Here is a 20,523-nt window from a genome sequence, read left to right as displayed (position 1 = left end):
TAGCTATCTGTTTAATTTTATATATCCTTCAAGAAACTTCCTTATATACATTATAAGTATGTTTAACATTATTGTTAGAATTAAAAATATTTTTTAAATATTTTAATTAAAAAATATTAAAAAAATAATTTAAGATTAAATTTAATAAATTTTAATCATAAAAATATTAAAATAATAATTTTTTGAACTATTTTTTTAACATTTAAAATGATATTTTTTTTAAAAGCAAATTTAATCCTCCAATCTCAATACTAAAGAACACTTAATTTGCAAAATTTTTAGATTTATTTTAGATCAGCTATTGCTTGATTTATTATTATTTTTTATTTAGCTCAAATTGACATTTAAATTTAATATATTGTCTTAAAAATGACTTTATTACTATCACTAAATTACAATTTATTGATTATTTAGTCGTATTTATTAGATTAGCTTTTTAGATTATTGAATTTAATTGTTTCATAAAATTAAATTTTAGATCATAATCTTAAAAAAAAAAAAAAATCATTACAAGCATGGTGATATCACATGAATAGAAATTCATCTAACAAGTTAAATTAAATTTGATCAAATTATGCTGATTAGAGTAATACGATTGGTTTTCCTTCACCTTTAAGACGTGAAAGGTGTGGAGGTTTTGAATTTAACTCTTTCTATCTACCTATTCTAATCTAAATTATAATATAAATAAATAAAATTTTATTCAATTTAAAACAAATAAATAAAAAAAATAGATGAATGAGATGTAATGGAGGTGAGCAGTATGGTTGAACAACTTATTTTTAAATTAAAAAAAAAAAAAGGTGTACAGCCATAAAAAGTTTAAACTCATATGATAATGAATTTAAGAATTATTGAATTAAATATTTATATATAAATTCATATATTTATTATATGTATATATTAATTAAATTTATATAAATCTCGATATAAATATTTAATTTAGTGATTATTAAATTTATTTTTATACAGATTCAAATTTATATTAAATGTATTAAAAAAAATTCTAATAAGTTGATTGAATAACTAAATATAATTGCTCGAGTGGCCTTGTAATGCAATTTATAATTATAAATAAAAGTTAAAAATAAAATTTTAGAAATTATTTATTAAGTAATCCTAACTTGACCAAAAAAAAAAAAAAAAAAGTAGGACTAGGATTTAACTTGAACCTAAATTGCCGCGTATCTAGAGCATCAACCACCAGGAAATTTACCTACCAATCAAAACCTCTTTCAAAACGCGTTCGACAATGACGTTTTATAAAAATTTAAAAAAAAAAAAATCAAAATTTTTTCTACAACCAGAAAACTTTCTTAGAATTCAACCATTAATTTCAATATAAAATGGCTAATAACTTGTTAATAATGCTCTTTCTATTTATAAGGATTAAAATATATATATAAAATCAACAGATGAATCGCAACAAAAATTAATGTATTCATGTCATAATAAAGAATAGAACTTAAATTTTTTTTTTTATCAAAATAAAAATCTGATTGGCCCCATCATGAGTACACATAGACTGAGAATTATCATCAAGCAGACAAAATTAAGATAATAATTAATTAGGTTAAGCACAAGTTGGGTATATGATAAAGATAATATTATTATTTTTAATAAAGGAGATTAGGCAGACATGGACGGTGGATACGCAAATCTTAATAGAGAACAGAGGATGGAGATTGCATATTAGTGAGCCAAGATAACTGAAAATCTCACTCACTCAGAGCTTAATTGTGTCCTATTATCTTATTCCCCCCCACCGCCCAAGCCTTCTTTTGCTTCAACACACATGCTTCCCTTTCGAAATTATGCTAACAATTATTTAAAATCCGCATAATCTAAGCTCGTGGAGAAAGGATATGCTTCAAAGCCCTAAGGATTGTGCCAAAGAAGAAAGGACTACATGATGGACGCGTGGTCCCTAAAACCCTAACTAATGACAAAGAAAGTTGCCCTAATCATACGAGAAGAAAATAGATTCTTCTTCACATAACGATTATTCGTTTGCTTACTTTCAGCAGGTCGTGGTCCCTTGCTAGTACTAATCTTTACTTTTTACGCACAATGGTAAAGCCATTTAAATCCTAAAGATCGGAAGAGCAAGAAACAAAGAATCAAAGAGCAGGTACCAGTCTCTACTTTGCTAGTCTCCTAATGCTCTCTATGGCCACAGACTAGTACCCTCCAAAAGCAAGATCATCTAGTCATCATTCTCAACTCCTTGCAGTAGAGGCTTCTCGATGGAAAAGAAACAGAGAAAAGTTGGCTGGATACTAGATTTGCGGCATTCTTTGGCTTCTGCTCTAATTCCTACTTCATTTATTTTTTTTTTAATAGGAAAGAAGAAATTGCTACTTAATGCATCCGTCCAAGCTGTGAACATCTCTTTCTCTGACTTAATTTTTTCTTTTTTTTTTTTTTAAAAAAAAAGAGATTTTGTTGCTTGTAAGTTAAATTCATCAAGGACAGTACCAGCTTCCAACCAATTCTGAATTACGCGTATATAGAATTACATCTCATTCTTACAAGTTAAATCCTCCATAAATAAATAATAAAAAAATAAATAAAAAGAAAATTTTCTTTTGGACCCACCACACAGGCGTTTGATGAGACCCAATATCCCCCACTCTTTAGGTCTGCGAGCTTCTACCTCCAGGTCTCCTTTTGTGCCTCTACTCGCATTTACTGCTTATAAAATAATTACACAACCCTCCCTTTCTGTGAAAACAAAACCCAACTCTCTTTCCCTTCCACACACATACAACGGAGGAACAAGACGAAGAAGAAGATGGGCTTACAGAACCAGCTAAACGACTTATCGTCTGATTCAATCCCCTTATTGCTGCTAGCTCTCATCGCTAAATGCGTCGATCATCTCCGTTCTTTACTCTTCACCCTCTTCCACTCCTTGGGTCTTTCCCGATTCGTCCCTTCACGCGGCGTAGTCCACGATGACCTCTTGGGTTCAATGGGCTCTGGCCTCGCTGGCCTCATCGTCCTTACCGAGCAGCTTAATCTCAACCGCGTTTTCTCTTACAGGTACTGTTGTGGTAGAGGCGATGTTACCAATAAGGGAGAATCGGATTGTGTGGTGTGCTTGTGCACCCTAAGAGATGGGGACCAGGTCAGGAAGCTTGATTGCCGCCATGTCTTTCACAAAGAGTGCTTTGATGGCTGGCTTGATCATCTCAATTTCAACTGCCCTCTCTGCCGGTCGCCGCTTGTCTCTGATGAGCGCGTCGATTTTGCGCGTAGGCGCGTGGGTGGGGATTTAGTGAATTGGTTTTCTATGCGATGAAGCGGCGTCCGGCTGATGGTGGTGAGATGAGATGATCAGCCAAACAGCGGTGGTTTATGGCAGGTTTATTTATTTCTTTTGGAAGTTTTATGGCAGTTTGGGCCATAGATTTTCCCTTTTTTTTATCCACTTCTCCGTTTTCGAAAATTTTTTCCTTCTTTTTTAGAGCTCTTGAGGTTTTTTTTTTTTTTCCTTTTTTTTTATTTTTACTGCTGTGAATTTTTAGATTTTACGGTTTGTTACTCGTGTACAAAAGCTTTCTGCTTATTGGAGTCTTACGAGCCACGTAAATAGTCTGTCTGGTGCTTAGCAGGTTTTTTGGATTATTTAACTTTATTTAGATTATTATATTATTTTTCAAATATTAAAAAATAAAAATAAAAAATTAGTAAATGATGATAAAAATTTAAAAACATGATGTAGTCGGCTAGGATCTTACGCTATGAGTGAGTTTGGCACGGGATTAATAAGGATTAATAATTAATTTATAAATTAATTTTTAATTTTATTAATATTTAAATTTTTTTAAAAAATTAAATATTAATTTTAAGTGATTAATTAATAAAAATTAAACATATTATTTATATATTTTTTTTAATTAATTTATTTTTTATTCTTTTATCTCAAAAAATTGTGTGTCTTTTGTAATAATAAGAAGGTATATATTTTTTTTTTCAATCACATGAATAAGATTATAAAATTTCTAGATGTGAAAAATATAAATTTTTATTTTGTTTATTTCATTATGAATTGTAAAAAAATATTATATATATATATATATATATATATATATATATATATATTCAAATTTCCTTTATTTTCTTTGACATAATGAAATCTTTACATATAATCTATGAATTGATAAATTTTTTTTTTTTGTACTATACCAATCAAAATATTCAGACATTCCTTGTTGCACACACATATATATTTCAAATTTCTTTTGTTTGCTATGATCTAATGAAATTTATATATATAATTTGTAAATTAATATATTTTTTAAATTAAATGATTTACAAATAAAAAATAATATTACCCAAAGTAAAAATAAAAAAATAATTTTGATATTTATTAAAATATAAAATTAAATGCTTATATATTTTTATGTGAGCTTAATTTTTTAATTTTGTATTAAATATCATTAATTATTACACTATTAATTATTGTTTATCTTCTTAATAGTTACTCCTTTAAATTTTATAAGGTTAACACTTAATTCTCAATTTGTTAACCATGTACTAAATACATCCTAAGAAAAAATGAGAAAGAAAAATAAAAATAATGTATAAATTATTTACCTTTTTTTGTTTGGATATTAGGGAGGAAAATAAAGAGAAAATGTAATTTTAAAATTAAAATAAATAATTATAAAAATAAAAAAGTAATTATATGATTTTTTTCACTCACTTTTTTTTCAAAATGGAGAGAAAATAAATAGTAAATAAATTTATTTTTTTTCTTTATTTTTTATTTTTTTATTTTTATTCTCATTTCAAAATAAAAGAAGATAGAAAATTTATTTATTTTTTTTCATAATTTTCTTTGTTTCTTTATTTTCCTCTGATCCAAATGTAGCCTCAGAAATTAGATAGATCTTTGTGATCTGGGAAAGGCCTTGGCTTTTCTAGGGAAAAAGAACAAGAAAGGAAAAAAGAGAGTCAAGGATTTCAGGCCAAGCAATAATCATGTGCTTCTTATGTCTAAATAACGATTGGTCTTTATTTTATTTTTATTTGTATATGTAAAAAAAACATTGTGCACACTGCATAATTTATTGATAAATAACTATATTTTTAGTTTAAATAAAATTGAGGGTTTTTATTTTTGGCTTAAAATTAAAAAAAAAAATAATGTAGTGGCGATTTAACACTATTATTTTTATTTATTTTGGACGGAGGAGTGGATGGGACGACCTCTAAGACAGAGGCCTGTTGTGCCCTCATTTTCAATTCTAGAACTAGTTGCTTGCGCGGGAGCCTAAAGATGTGCCCTTACCGACTATTTAAGGCTGGACAAAGAAGAATGGAAAACATTTAGATCTTCGCAAATTTTTTTTTAAACTTTTTCTTCCCCTTACAACTGTGATATTTGATGATACAAATGGTGAAAATGATAGTAGCAACCCACCAACAAAGATGGTGATAAATATCAATTTTTTGTTTTTCTAAAGAAAAAATTAAAAAAAAGGGTAAAGTTAGCCTTATTCTTCATATAAGAGGCGCAAATGCTATTTAAGAAATCCCTTTTTTTTAAAAAAAAAAAAAAAACAGGAGAAATTGGTAATTTTATATTTTAGAATTACGATTTTCAAAATTGAACAACCTATTAAATGGAGCTGAAACCAAAGGCACACTCACCTACAAATCCAATGCATTACAGGTACTCCAATTACCTTTTATTGCTTACAAGAAAGAATAAGTTCAACTAAAAGGCCTTTGGAAAGTCATGAAATGATTTGTTTTTCGACATAAAAAGGGGTATATAATGAGATCAAAAAAAAGGTTAAAAGACTTTTAATCAACAAAAGAAAATCAATACTAACTAATTATTTTTAAGTAACTAATTCGTACATAATATATAATAAAATTTATTTTATTTATAAATAAATTTTATAATAGAATTTATTTATAAATAATTTTTTTTTATTTAGTATATTTTATATTAAATATGAAATCTATTTCAAATGAAATGAATTTTATGTTTAAAATAAATAAAATAAAATAATATATAATAATAAAATATTTTTATTACTTTAAATATATATGATTTTAAGTTTAAAATTTATTTATAAATTCTTTCAATTTTAATAGAATTTAATTTAAGTATAATAAATTTTATGTAATTAATTATTAAAAATTTTAAATAAATTTTTATTTAAATTAAAATTTTAGATTTATAAGTAAATTTTATGAAATTTTTTTATATCAAACACTACTTGAAACTGTCAATTTAAAATGGAATTTGGACTGAAATCAGCCCGTGGGTAGCGCAAGTTGATTCCAACCAACCCGATTTGAAGTTGATTTTGGAATGTAGAAATATCAAGCCCAAATTATAAGGTCTAGCCTAAATGGCCCACATGAGGCCAACAAATTGTAAGAAGGCAGATTAAGACATTGTGACTATGAGCCTGGAATGTAGTTGGATGTGGCCCATATCATTAATATGGGAGAGGAAGGCTCATAATTGTATTCAACGTGAGAAATTATACACTACATCTCTTACTTCACATAAGATGTAGCAAATTAATAGCACAGTGAATTTCAAAAATTATAACTATCAGATAGCTTTTTCTTTTTTTTTTTTAATATAAAAAAATTAATTGTAATTATATATTTATTTTTATTATATTAATTTATGATACCATATAATATACTGACATGATATCATCACTTTATTTTATAACTAATAATTTTACTTGTATGTTGCACATATTATTAATTATTTTTTTATATTTTTTTTAATTTTCATAATCGCATTATAAAATTTTATTATGATAAAATTTTTAATTAATTATAATTTTATTTCAAGTGTCGATGAATAAATAAGTTATTAATAATTTTTTAATTATTTTTTAAACCAATTGATATAGTCATATATCAATAAAATAATAAATAAAGTAGGAAAAAAAATGATATGCCATGCCATGATGATTTTTGAATTATCATTGTTAAAATTCTTAGACTTTTAATATAAGAAATGTTTTTAAAATTAATTTTCTAAATTTTATGCATAATTTTTTTTATTGAATACTTATATATATATATATATATATATATATAATTTTTAAAAAATAATTTATCATTTTTAATTTCATAAAAAAATTAATTAAAAAGTAATTCATTTTTATAGATATAAAATATGATAATTGTAAACTTAAAAATTTTAAAATTTTTAAAAGATTAGGATGTGTCACATGATAATTTTTTAGTATTTTTATTAGTTTTGTGACATACTTTTTTAAAGCCATTTCTAAAATTCAGTTTTAATGCATATATAAAAATTTTCAGTTAAATTTAGAAAAATGATAAATAATTTTTTTAATATATATATATATATAAAATCAATATGATGAATATAATTTTTATAATGCTTGATATTATAACCTTAAAATGTTTAGAATTTTTAAAAGACATAATACAATAAATTTTAGATAATTATTATTATATTTTTTAAAATAATTTCTTAATAGTTGAAGTTTGAAAATATTTAAATTAAAAGTTAATAATTAATATGATCAGATAATTTTTATATAAAATAAAAAAAAATAAAAAAAAAGATAGATGGCAGTTTTTTAAACCTTCTTATATTAACATAGGTAAATGAAGACATTTTAAGGGCTCAACTTTTATATATATATATTCCTCGAGAAAAAAAAAAGTATAAAGCCAATGAAATAAAGCAAAGTCACTAGAAAATGGATGAATCGAAAATAGAGATGCTAGAGAAATTATATGATAATATCGATATTTCATGCAGGATAAATATATAAAATGATAAATAATAATTAATAATTAAGAACCCAAAAAAAAAAATTTGATATACAATTATTAAAAAAATAACTACTTTATTTTTTTTTAATTTTGGAGTTAACTTTTATATTTATATGATTTATTTTTATTTACATAATATTAATTTGTAATTTCATGTAAGATTAGTATTGTATTCAATAATTAATTGCAATATAGAATTGAGTCTTCCTCATGTTTTGTGTAAATAAAAGTATTTATACATTTAAAAAATATATATATCTGAAGATTTATATACCAATTATATAAATTGAGATATGGATTTCAAATGTTAAAATATGGGTAAAATTATTGAGTGAGCTATTATGTTATGGAAGTAAATCAATTTATGGTTTCCTGGAAAAGAATTGTCCGGAACCCTCAGCCGGTGAATCATACACCCACTTTGCGCGCGTCTTGGTCTTTTGCCCCTTCTTGCAAGTCTTGGTCGTTTGTCCCTTCTTGCAAGTCTTGGTCGGACTCTTTTCATTTTCCGCCAGACCAATAACTTGATTAGCATCTCAATAATTCAGTCATTATTATTTCCTAAGGGAAAAGGTATATATATATATATATATAAACTTTTTTAAAACAAGTCATTTAATTTCTTAAAAAATAATCAAGAATTAATTATTATAATTTAAAAATATTAAAAATAATTTATTAATCAACTTATTATATTATCCATCAAATATAAACTTATATCGGTTATTATTAATATTGTATTATTATATTTTTATAAAATATTAAAGATTAAATAATTAATAATAATTCAAAAAATAAAATTAAAAGAGTTGACTTAATATAACTTAAAAATTTTTAAAAATAAATTAATAATTAACTTATTTTAAAATTTAATATTAAATTATATATTTATATATATATATATATAAGAAATTATTGTTATATTTTAATAAAGAAATATTTCCAGAAAAATAATTATTAATTATTTTAAAAATAAATTTTAAATTTAATCTTAATAAGTATATGATTATTCAAAATTTTATTGTAAAATTAAATTGTATTTAACATAATTAATTAAAATTTTAACATTAACGGCATTTTAATATAATTTTAAAAATATAACATATAAAAAATAAAAATTATATTATATTATTAAAATAAATATACAAATTGATAAAATTATAATTAAAATTATTGTTTTTAATCTAATATAATTTAACTTTTATTGCTTGAACCCACTCACGTGTAGGTTACAAACTTCACTTCACTGAAACACAATTTGCTCTGAGTTTCTTATCCTTAACCATGAAAAGTCACGAATCGCCGACAATTTCCACTCTTCTTGTGCTTGCCCTCTTCATCTTTCTATCTAAAACTGAAATTGAAGCAAGATTTCTCCAAGAAATTTGTTCTTCTTCATGTGGTGAACTCAACAAGATCACTTACCCATTTCGCCTAACCACCGATCCAGTCGAGTGTGGTGATCCTGACTATCAACTTTCTTGCCAGGACAACAAACCCATTTTGGAATTTCATTCAGGGCAGTATTTTGTCAAGCAAATTTCCTATGATAGACCTTTGATCCGCCTGGTTGATGTTAACTTAGCCAGTGGGAGCTGCAACCTTCCGCACAGTTCAGTGTCAGTTGATGAGGTAAAGTATGATAATCGCTATAGGGGATTGGTATCTAGTACGTTTGCCAGTTTCTTCAGATGTTCGAGTGGGATCAATGATCAAGCTTATAGGAAAGTTCCTTGTTTGAGTGGAAATGACTCTCATGTTTATGTTAGCTATGGCACCTATGTAATATCTGATCTTCAAGGTTCCTGTTCCTTCATTTCGAGGGTTCCCACAATTTACCAGGCTGTGTGGTACCCTTCTTATGAAAGTATCTTGAAATTGATGGCGTCAGGGTTTGATCTTGAATGGTCTGTTGAGTGCCGGGATTGCATTGCAGATGGTGGTTCCTGCACTTTGAGCTCATTGGGTACACCAAATATCTATGAATGCCATTTTTCAGGTTAATATTCTTTCTTTCTTCATCTACTTTAAAGGTGCAGGACTTCGTTTTTTGATTTGTTCTGGTAGTGCTGGTAGGGACTTAATTTTTCATTGCTTGTGTGCTTGTGCAGGCATATATGTACCCACTCTGGTTTCAACCATCTTTTATGCTATTTGGGACGTTTTGTTAGGTAATTATCCCAAATTGAAAATTTTGCTCTAGCTGCTGATGTGATCTATTTGAATTAAAATTAACAAAAGTCCTTCTTTTGCTCTGTCAGCAATAAATCTGATTGCGAGATTCATCCTTGCTCCAATAGTTATAGTTGGATTCCTAATCTACAAACATAGAACAACAAAGAAGACTGAAGATAACAAGGAGGAATTTCTACCCAATCAACAATCCTTGATGCCCAGAAGGTACTCTTACTCTAATATTATTGCAATTACAGACAATTTTAAAGAGAAATTAGGCCGAGGTGGCTTTGGGACAGTGTACAAAGGACAACTTCCTGATGGTCTTTTAGTCGCCGTCAAAATGCTTGGCAACTCCAAGTGTAGTGATGTGGACTTCATCAATGAAATCTTCACAATTGGTAAAATTCATCATGTTAATGTAATAAGGTTAGTGGGATTTTGTTGTGAGGGATCTTATCGTGCTCTTCTCTTTGAGTACATGGTTAATAGGTCTCTTGACAAGTACATATTTTCAAGAGAAACAGAACTTCAGCCATTGAGTTGGGAGAGACTTCTACAAATTGCTATAGGGACAGCTCAAGGAATTGACCATCTACATGTGGGATGTGATGTGTGCATTCTTCATTTTGATATCAAACCACATAATGTCCTGCTTGACCATAATTTCACACCTAAAGTTTCAGATTTTGGTCTTGCAAAATTTTACCCCGAAGAATATGATTTTGTGTCTGCTAGTGCTACAAGAGGAACTATGGGGTATATTGCTCCTGAGTTGATGTCAAACAACCTTGGAGCTGTTTCTTGCAAATCAGATGTTTATAGTTTTGGGATGTTATTGTTGGAAATGGTTCGAGGAAGAAGGAACACTGATGCAAAGGGAAGTAGTTCAAGCAAAGTATATTTCCCATCATGGGTTTATGACCGTGTAAATGGAGGAGGAGGTTTAGACCTTGACAATGTTAGTGAGAGTGAGGCTGCAATAGCCAAAAAAATATGTATAGTTGGGTTGTGGTGCACTCAAAAAAATGCATCAGATCGTCCATTGATGGCCAAGGTGGTGGAAATGTTAAATAGTAGCACTGATGATATGCGGCTGCCACCTAGTCCTTTGTCTTTCCCTGATTACATTGCTACCGAAGAGCCTCGATCAGATTCTTTGACAGAGTTGCTAATACCTGAAACAGTGGAGCAAAGCTTATAGAATGACAGTTTGTTAGCTAGAAAAGATAATGAGAAGTGGAAAAGAGCAAATGATAAATAGTTGTTAAATAATTTTGTCAAGGCACTGCATGTAGGTGCCAATATCTGAAGTAGTGTGTTTTTCTCTTCTTGTTATTTGATAACTTTCAAAAAGTCCAAATCCTTTAGCTCCACTAAGTGCCTGTATGTTATTGCTGAAATAATATTATCAGTGAAGTTTCAGAAAACATTCACCATTGAAGTATATGTCCTTATCTTTATATGCAATAGATGTCTCTGTTTTTGCCCAATCTTATAAAGCAAAATAGACTATTGTACTGAGAGTAGGCTGCTTGACATGCATGCCCATAATGTGTTCTCTTGTGTCCTGTGTTTGTATTTGCACTCCCACAGGTTTTTACCAAGTATTCATGGAATTGCCTCAATAACTGTCTTCCAAGAACAGAGCAATGAAGTCCCTGAACAGACAGTCATCTTTGTGTTATCCTGATAATGCCTACGTTTGCCTGAATTTTGTTATTTAAAATTACTATCCCCTCGATAGCACAAAGGGGATGGTTTTATCAGACTTTTTCCCACTTGTGTATATGTTACTGTCTCTAGCAATTGGAATGCTATCCAGAAAACTGCTTGTGCTAATGAACTGTCACAAATTGGGGTAGAAACCATATTTCCTTAAAGGTATGCCTCTTCTTGTAGCAATTATTGCGTGTTAAGATGAAGCCAGTGGAAATGTGTTGAAATATTAGCAATTCCATCAAATGATTTGCAATTTTTGCGTGGCTCAATACCATAAGTTGGTTAACATAGCTAATAACAACCTGTAAGCATCAACTGATTCAGTAGAAGGGTAGTGGCAACCGAAAGTAATGTGATGCTAATGCTTTTTTTTTTTTTTCTGAAGAAAAAGATACACCATACTTTTTATCATTTTCCAAAAGCTGAAATTTGCCTTTTCTATCAATCCAGTGCCAATTAAACGTTATGATATGAAATCCATTCTTTTAATTAGTTATTTTTCAACTTTAAAATTGGTCTAATAGACAAATAACAAGTCTACCTTTTTTTCATATTGTAAAATTACGTTGAGTTATTTGATTTCAACGGTATAATAAAAGAAAATTATATGGAAAGAAAGAAAAATTATTAGAGTTTGAATTCTTGAATTTCTATGTTAAAGAGAGACACTTGATCATGAGCCTACTAATCTAATAATATGAGGAGGTATTTCTCTTATGATTTATGAATCATTTTGTCTTGATGTAAATAATTTATTTAGATTGGAAATATAAAATGATTCATTTTTCCTGTAACATTTCCTCTTAATTTACATTGGATAAAGATGGAGAGTAGTTTAAACTCTAAAGCATCAAATGATGACAAGTTGAGCCCATTTTGAGGCACAGATATTAAAGTAAAGCCTACTCCAGCTGCATATTCTATGCTTTAAGCCACATTTTTTAAAGATCAAAGAAAATTTTCCTGAATTCAAAGTCTCATATGCCCCCATCATCAAATCTGAAGTTGAAAAGGACAGTTCACAAATGGATACTTCTCCCTTTTCTTTAATTAGAACTAACAACATATTCAATTATCTCTTGATTACCAATAAAAGATCACAATTTAACTGATGAGGAATCAAAAGAGTGCAATATAAAAATAATCTAAACCATGGAATTTACAGGCTGCCGACTTTTATCCTGATAAACTAATCTAATAATCGAATCTCTGCTTTTGGGTTCATTTTCTTTAAAAATTTTTTATGTAAGGAAGAAAATAAAACTGCAGAGAATAAAGAAAAGAAAAAGGGAAAGTTAAGTCATTTTCTTTCATCACCAAATCATAAAACAAAGCAAATACATGATAGGTGTAAGCGATGCATGCCCAGCAGCATATGTTACAAGCATTTTCACACCCCCAAATCAACCTTAATTCAACACCCTTCTATCAAAACTTAGCTAGCTACCTCGTATGCAACTCTTACATCCCATGTTTTACAACATGAACAAGAAAAAGAAGAAAATATTTATAAAAAAAGAGAGAAGGCAAAGACGTAAATAAACCGAAAGCATCAGCTTAAACAAGGAATAAAAAGAAAGTTAAAAGACCTAACGGTAAGGTAAATCGGACCGCTACCCTCAATTCCCCGCGATGCAATAATGTCACTCTCCCAATTCTTCCCTTTTACTAAAGCTAGAAACTCAGGAGAGTGCAATTGCAAAGCCTCGTTTCTATTTTCTTTGTTCTTTTGTCATCGCGCTTCACCCATTTTTACAAAAGAACCCTCCTTCACCGTGCAACCACGACCACAACAACCCACCACTTCCTTTGTAGCCGTTGCCGAAGCTGCCGGAGCCTTGCCAGTGGGTACTTGTCATCTTGAATATTTTTGCTAGCAAGGAAAGAGTAGAAAAGAGAGTTGGGTATAGGGCATGAGGGGGGACATGATGGGTCATATATAAAGGGGAGATTGTAGCTTCAACGTGAGTGGGATTATTTTTTATTTTTTAATTTTCTTTAAAAAAAAAGAAGTGATGTTGAAATTGCTGGTCTAAGCTAGCTGGTTAAGGGCATGTTTGTGGGGAATGCAAAAAACTCCACTAACTCGATTTTCAAGGGTATTGGAGTATTCATATTTTTCTGACGGAGGAGGGAAAAAGTGGGCATTTGATGGGGTTTATTGTGAGCGTGGCTTTGTTCAGTGCAAATTTTTAAAACATGGGTAAAACTTAAAGACTAAAGAGGATCACTTAGCTCAAGACAAAAGTCTTGATGGCCAACTTTTTAGTTTAATTACCTTGTTATTGAGAGTTGGGTTTTGATCAATGGCTATTTTTCATGGCCAGCTTTCGCTACTGCCTACTAGTCATTGCATAGAAGGTTGTGCATAGATATTGAAGCAGGCAATTGGACCAAAAAGAAATCTCTACTTTACTTCTTTTGCTTAAAGTGTCAAAAATGGCAGGATGATTAAGCATTGGATTACTGTTCATCGAACCATTTATTCCATACCATATTGTACATTTTATTACTTTAATTAAATAACATTTAATAATTCGTATATTAGATAAGAACTTGTATAAGCTAATCATATGGCTTTCTTTGGGGCACAATAATTCGTATATTTGATCTTTGTTTGTCAGTTTAACGCAATAAAATCAATTGGAGCTATAATAATATTTTCCCATTAATGACTAAAGAAGAACTTGCACTCATTCCCATATATACATTCATGTAAATTTTGAACTTACGAGTCTACTCTTGCAAGAATTAAACTCTACGTTCTAAATTTAGAGAGGACTAAATATATGCTTGGTGTGCAACCATAAAATTAGGATATGTGACCATTGAGCCAAAGCCAAGTCTAATTAAAGGGATGAAGGGACTCATGCTTATTGATTGGGTAGATGACTTAACCTAAGTATGTATAATTGAGAATGGACCAATATTGTCTAATGTCGGGTTGCTTAATTTGGCTTTACTGGCAATTATTCTTTCGGTGGGACATAATGCTTGGAAGTTTTAGTGGCCTTTTTTGTTTATCCCATACTGAAAGTATAATTAATCCTCCACTAATTATAAAAGGCCATCCAAAAATTAGATCATGCATGCAACTTTGGACTGTGTGCACGTCAATTAATAAGTTTCCTTCTCAAAAGTCTATTCCCACTCCAATAGATGAAAAAACTTTCCTTTCAGTCTTTTCAGATCAGATTTAGATAAATTTTTTTTTTATAGTTTTATTAATCAATTAATCTCAAAATATTTATTATATTGACATTAATTTTGTTATCTTAGTCATGTCAGGAAATAGATGTATAATTATTAAAATTAATATAAAAGGATGGAGAGAAAGACAATTGTTGTAATGGTGTTTGAAAATGAATTAAGAAAGGAAAAGTTAAAATGTGAGACTGTGTGAAAATGGAAAATAGCAGATCGTTATGGCGGGGCTAATGGAATGGATTTGGAAGAAATAATTGAAGTAATCTTTGTGGAGGACAGAGATGTAGATTCAGAAATGGAGACAAACTTTTTAGGTTGGATAGAGGAAGAAGCTAATGGGAAAAAGAAATATATATGTATGGACTCTGTTATCACTTTTACTATAGATTTGTCCTCAACATCATAAAATAAAAGCACTTACATAAAAAGCTTATTACATAAGTCAGCGGCTCAGATTCTCTTTTCTTTTTAAGTTACACATTTTTTTTAATAATTACGATAAATTAACATCACAAGAACTGAGTCCATTACTGTAAATTTTACGGTAAGCCGTGTGTCCCCTTTCCTCTCTTATTTTACAGGACACAGTGAGGTTTTGCATAGTATGATATCGTTTTGATAAAAATTTCAGGTCTAGAAGTATAATATTTTTATGTTATAAGGGAGAAAATAGTAAAGAAAGGTCAATCATTAGATAATCAATACAGGACGAATCTGGAATTTGTGGGTATTGTGTGTCTGGTAATTGGTGGACAGAGAGCGGCGCGTGAGGCCCGTTGTATATATAGGGAGAAACGCCGCCGGGGAAGTCCCGTTTTGGGGCCTTTGAAGCCCTGAAATAAAGTGGAAACTTCGAGCAAAGAAAGAAACCGAGTCTACACGCATGCCTCTCAAGTCAGTCACAACTTTGCATTGGATCCCGCATGGATTTTTTTTACTTTTATTACTTTTTACTGTGGTTGCTGGGGGTAGGTGGCTGCTAAAGTGCCCACAAACAGTGACGCCCATGTGAATGTGCTTGATTGGATTGTGTGAAAATTATAATATAATTTCCCTTTCCTTTCTTAATCAAATAAACACAATGAAGCCTAATTTTTACACAGGAATAAGGAAATCTGATCGCGTGTTAAGGTAAAGTTCTTTTCTTCAAAAACTAACGGTAGTTTTCTGGTTTAAGGTTTTGGCGATTTGACTTCTGGGTTAGGTTTTCTTGGAGTAGTTGAAGATTGGGTCAAGGGATTTTCAAGTAGTAGGTGAAGTCGCAGTTTGGAATGAAAGTGTGTAAAACCTGTGGTTTCGATGAAATACCAATTGAAGTGTGTAAGTGTTTGGGAGATTTGGGAGTAGCATGATTAATTAAATTATTCAATAAGATTCTAAACTCAAAGAAAATGCTTGATGAATGGAGAAGAAGTATTTTAGTACCTATTTTGAAAAATAAGAGACATACAGAGTTGCTCAAACTATAGGAGAATTAAACTCATGAGCCATACTATGAAGTTGTGGGAGAGAATTGTGGAACATCGACTACGTCATGATACTTTTATCTCTCTCAATCAATTTGGTTTCATGCCCGATCGTTTAATTATGTAAGCGATTTTTCTCATTAGAAGCTTGATGGAGAAATATAGAGATGTTAAGAAAGATTTACACATAGTTTTTATTGATTTGAAGTATATGTCTTATGGAATGTGTTAGAACAAAAGAGGGTATCTATTAGGTACATACAAGTATTGAAAGATGTGTATGAATGAGCAACTACTATTGTGTGCACAGTGGGAGAGGACACAAGAGATTTTCCGATCTCAATTGGATTATACCAAGGATCAGCCATAAGCCCTTACCTTTTTACATTAATTTTAGATGAATTGACGAAACATATACAAGAGAGTTAATAGAAAGTTAGAGCTTTGGAGAAGTGCTCTATAGTCAAAGGATTTTAAGTTAAGTAGAACGAAGACAGAATACATGCATTGCAAATTCAGTGAAGGCTAAACTGATGATAGGGAAGGAGTTAGTTTGAATGGAATGGTACTGTCCCAAAGTAATCACTTTAAATATCTAGGCTCAGTCCTTCAAGTAGATGGGAGATGTGAGGAGGATGTTAGTCATAAGATTAAAGCCGAATGGTTAAAGTTGAGACGTGCCACGGGAGTTTTATGTGATCATAAGATTCCCAATAAGTTGAAAGGAAAATTTTACTGTACAGCCATTCGACCAGCTATGTTATATGGTAGTGAGTGTTGGGCATTGAAAGAGTCGTATGCGTCTAAGATAAGAGTCACAGAGATGAGAATGTTAAGGTGGATGAGTGGCCATACTAGACTAGATAAAGTCCGTAATGAGAGTATTAGATTGAGGTGGTTTGGTCATGTGAAGCGTAGAAATACAGAGACTCCAGTTAGACAAGTAGAGCATATTAGGTTAGAGGATAGAAAGAAAAAAAGGGGTAGATCTAAATTAACTTAGAGGAGAGTAGTACAACATGACCTAGAAGCATTACACATTTCTGAGAATTTAACCCAAAATCGTTTAAAGTGGATAAAGCGAATCTATATAGCCGATCCTAAATTTTTGGGATAAAGGCTTAGTTGAGTTGAATTGATTTGAGGTGAAATTGCAGTTTGAAGACTGATGCAAGTGACAAGGAGGGAGATATGGAGACGCGGTTATGTTATGTAAGCTGAGGCTTGTCGGAGGAGGTGTACAGGAAAACTGAAGAATCGTTGAACTGGTGCCTCGTAGTTCGTGCGCAATTTTTGTTTTAAATTGAAAATTTGAATTAAATAGAATTAATTTGATTTAATTAGCTTGATTTTTCAATTTAAATAATTTAATTTGATTTCAAGTTTTTAATAATTTTGATTATTCAATTTAATTTAATTATTTTCATTAAAAACTAAACAAAAATCGAACTAAATTAAAATTTAATACTACATCGTTTCAGCACAAAAGTAAAATGATTTCATTGAAAGAGGAATTAATACAAGCTCAAGCCTAAAAGCAACCCAACAATACAAAGTCAAGGATCTTTAAGTTATAAAATAGGAGGCCCATGGAGCTAACGTTACAGTACAAATGTCCCAAAGGCCCACAACTCAGAACCTTAGAGCTAATCGAAAAAGGAGGAAGCAATGCATCCACAACATTGCTAGCTTTTGATCGTCGCCTGGAAGAGGATCATCGGATTCTTGAACAGAAAGCAAACACAAAGCTCACAACCAGAAGAATCATCTTCCAGAAAACAGAGTAAGGGCCTTTAGTAAACAATCATGACCAAACCCGGCAATCTGTGGAGAGAGTTGACAGGCAGAACTTACACGCCCTGATGATGGTGGTGTCACTCTATATAAAATATAAATTAATAATATACAAAATATCTATACATAATAAATCTCAAAAAATTATAAATATAAAATTATTTTTATAAATCTAATAATTAAATTAAAATTATATACTTCTATCTCTTATTTTTTTATCATTCCATATGATGCACTACATAAAATATTACAACATCGTTACATGCATCGGTCTTCTAACAATAATAAAAAAAATTCATTAATTTTGCAAGATGATCCACGTCTTTGTCAATCTTACCAAACAAATTCTCTTCACTCTTTAGCTAAGAGGGTAGCGCAGAGCTGAAATAACGCTAGCCCTCTATATGGTCACTGGAGAATGAAAAGGGAGGTGAAATTCTTGGCAGTAGAAGCAGACTTCCCACAAATCATCTTGATTGATGATGTGTTTGAGATTTTTTATTTTTGCCATCTCCACCACAAAAGAGGTAAAAAATCACTTCAACAAAGTCCAAATCAGAGACTTCTAGCTGTTGCCATCTTTCAGAAGGTGAGAAATTGTGTTAAAATCTGATTCAAAGTTTGACCGAGTATTTCTGTGATTTGTTAGTTTGTTTCCTTTATTTAAGCAAGTTTCTTACTGTTGAGAATAAATAGCAGTCGTGGGATTTGATGCCCAGATTTTTTGCTTTATTTGTTTTATTAAAGCCTATAAATAAAGGCACTTCTTGCTTGTTTTCCAGGTAGCATTAAATGAAATAAAGTCTTCTAGTCTTTATGTGCTCTGTTTATCTCTGTTTTTATTCACTTTTTCCAACAATTTTGGTATCAGAGCATGGTTTGATCCTTTGGGCAATAAAGTGAAACGTGAGGTTTGGGTCTATTGGGTATTAAACAAAACACTTTTCTTTGGGGCACTAAAAGGGAAACACGAGAGGAGTGTGAGAGGAAGAGCAAAGATGGCAACAAATGCTTTTTCATCATCTTCACAACCACTCGTACCGATTTTTACAGGAGAAAAGTATGAGTTTTGGAGTATTAAGATGAAAACTCTTTTTAGGTCTCAAGACCTTTGGGATCTAGTTGAATATGGCTTCGTGGATTTAGAAGATCCAGATGAAGAGGCAGAAGAAAGACTGAAAGAAGCTAAAAGGAAGGATGCCAAAGCTTTATTCCTAATTCAACAAGCTGTCCATGAAACAATTTTCTCAAGAATTGCAGCAGCAACAACATCATTAGAGGCTTGGCAAATTTTGAAGAAGGAGTTCCAAGGTTCTACAAAGGTAATGACGGTAAAATTGCAGACTTACCGCCGTGACTTTGAAACTTTGTCTATGAAAAGCAATGAATCTGTTCAAACTTATTTGTCTAGAGTTTCTTCTCTTGTTAATCAAATGAAGTCGTATGGTGAGGATATTTCTGAAGAAACTGTTGTTGCAAAAGTTTTAAGGAGTCTTACTCCAAAGTTTGAACATATTGTTGCTGCTATTGAGGAAGCCCATGATTTATCAAATTATTCATTTGATGAACTAATGAGTTCTTTGCAAGCTCATGAAGATAGGTTGCTCAAGTCACAAGAAAAGAACGAAGAAAAAGCTTTTCAGGTGAAGGGGGAGACGTACGAAAACGGTGCTGGACGTGGTAGTAGCAGAGGTGGTATCCGCGGAAGAGGTCGAGGAAGAGGTGGAGGCAGAACCGGATCTAGTGAAGAGAGGCAGAATAAGGTCTTTAAATGTTACTACTGTGACAAGCCAGGTCATAGAGAGGCTAATTGCTGGAAAAAACAGAAGGATGAGAAAAACCAAGCAAGCTTTGCAGAGGAACCAGATGAAGAAAGTAAGCTGTTTATGGCCCTTTTTTGTGAGAAGGAGCAATCTAACGATGTTTGGTTTTTGGACAGCGGTTGTTCTAATCACATGTGTGGAACAAAGTCATTATTTAAGGAGCTCGATGAGTCTGATAAAACAGATGTGATGCTAGGAGACAGCAAGAAGATTCGAGTTGAAGGCAGAGGTACCATTAGCATTAAAACTAGTCTAGGTAGTGCTAAGATTTTACAAGATGTGATGTTTGTTCCTGGTTTATCTCATAATCTTCTTAGCATTGGGCAATTAATGATTAGTGGATATTCAATTTTGTTTGATGATGGTTTTTGCATTATTAAAGATAAAAAATCAGGGCAAATCACTGCTAAAGTTCCAATGGCTAAAAATAAAATGTTTCCACTAGAAGTTTCAATGATTGAGAATTATGCTATGGTTGCTAATGTTGATAGTGAGACTCAATTGTGGCATTTACGTTATGGGCACTTAAATATTAATGG

At 30.5% G+C, this 20,523-nt stretch overlaps 2 protein-coding genes across 2 annotated transcripts; both read left to right on the top strand.

Moving 5' to 3' along the window:
- The first annotated feature begins 2,546 nt into the window (after positions 1–2,546).
- Positions 2,547–3,595, top strand: LOC110663437 (E3 ubiquitin-protein ligase RHA2A-like). Its single transcript, XM_021822725.2, has one exon. The coding sequence runs from the start codon at positions 2,795–2,797 to the stop codon at positions 3,302–3,304; it is 510 nt and encodes a 169-aa protein (XP_021678417.2). The 5' UTR covers positions 2,547–2,794; the 3' UTR covers positions 3,305–3,595.
- Positions 3,596–9,011: 5,416 nt separating this feature from the next.
- On the top strand, positions 9,012–11,416 carry LOC110663438 (rust resistance kinase Lr10). The gene is made up of 3 exons (XM_021822726.2): positions 9,012–9,796; positions 9,909–9,968; positions 10,059–11,416. Exons 1-3 carry the CDS (start codon positions 9,082–9,084, stop codon positions 11,174–11,176), a joined length of 1,893 nt encoding a protein of 630 aa, XP_021678418.2. The 5' UTR covers positions 9,012–9,081; the 3' UTR covers positions 11,177–11,416.
- Positions 11,417–20,523: the final 9,107 nt, after the last annotated feature.

Source organism: Hevea brasiliensis, chromosome 17, assembly GCF_030052815.1.
Source record: "Hevea brasiliensis isolate MT/VB/25A 57/8 chromosome 17, ASM3005281v1, whole genome shotgun sequence".
In the NCBI taxonomy this organism is placed as follows: domain Eukaryota; kingdom Viridiplantae; phylum Streptophyta; class Magnoliopsida; order Malpighiales; family Euphorbiaceae; genus Hevea; species Hevea brasiliensis.
The sequence above is the reverse complement of the archived record's forward strand: the minus strand, read 5'-3'. Positions and strand labels throughout refer to the sequence as shown.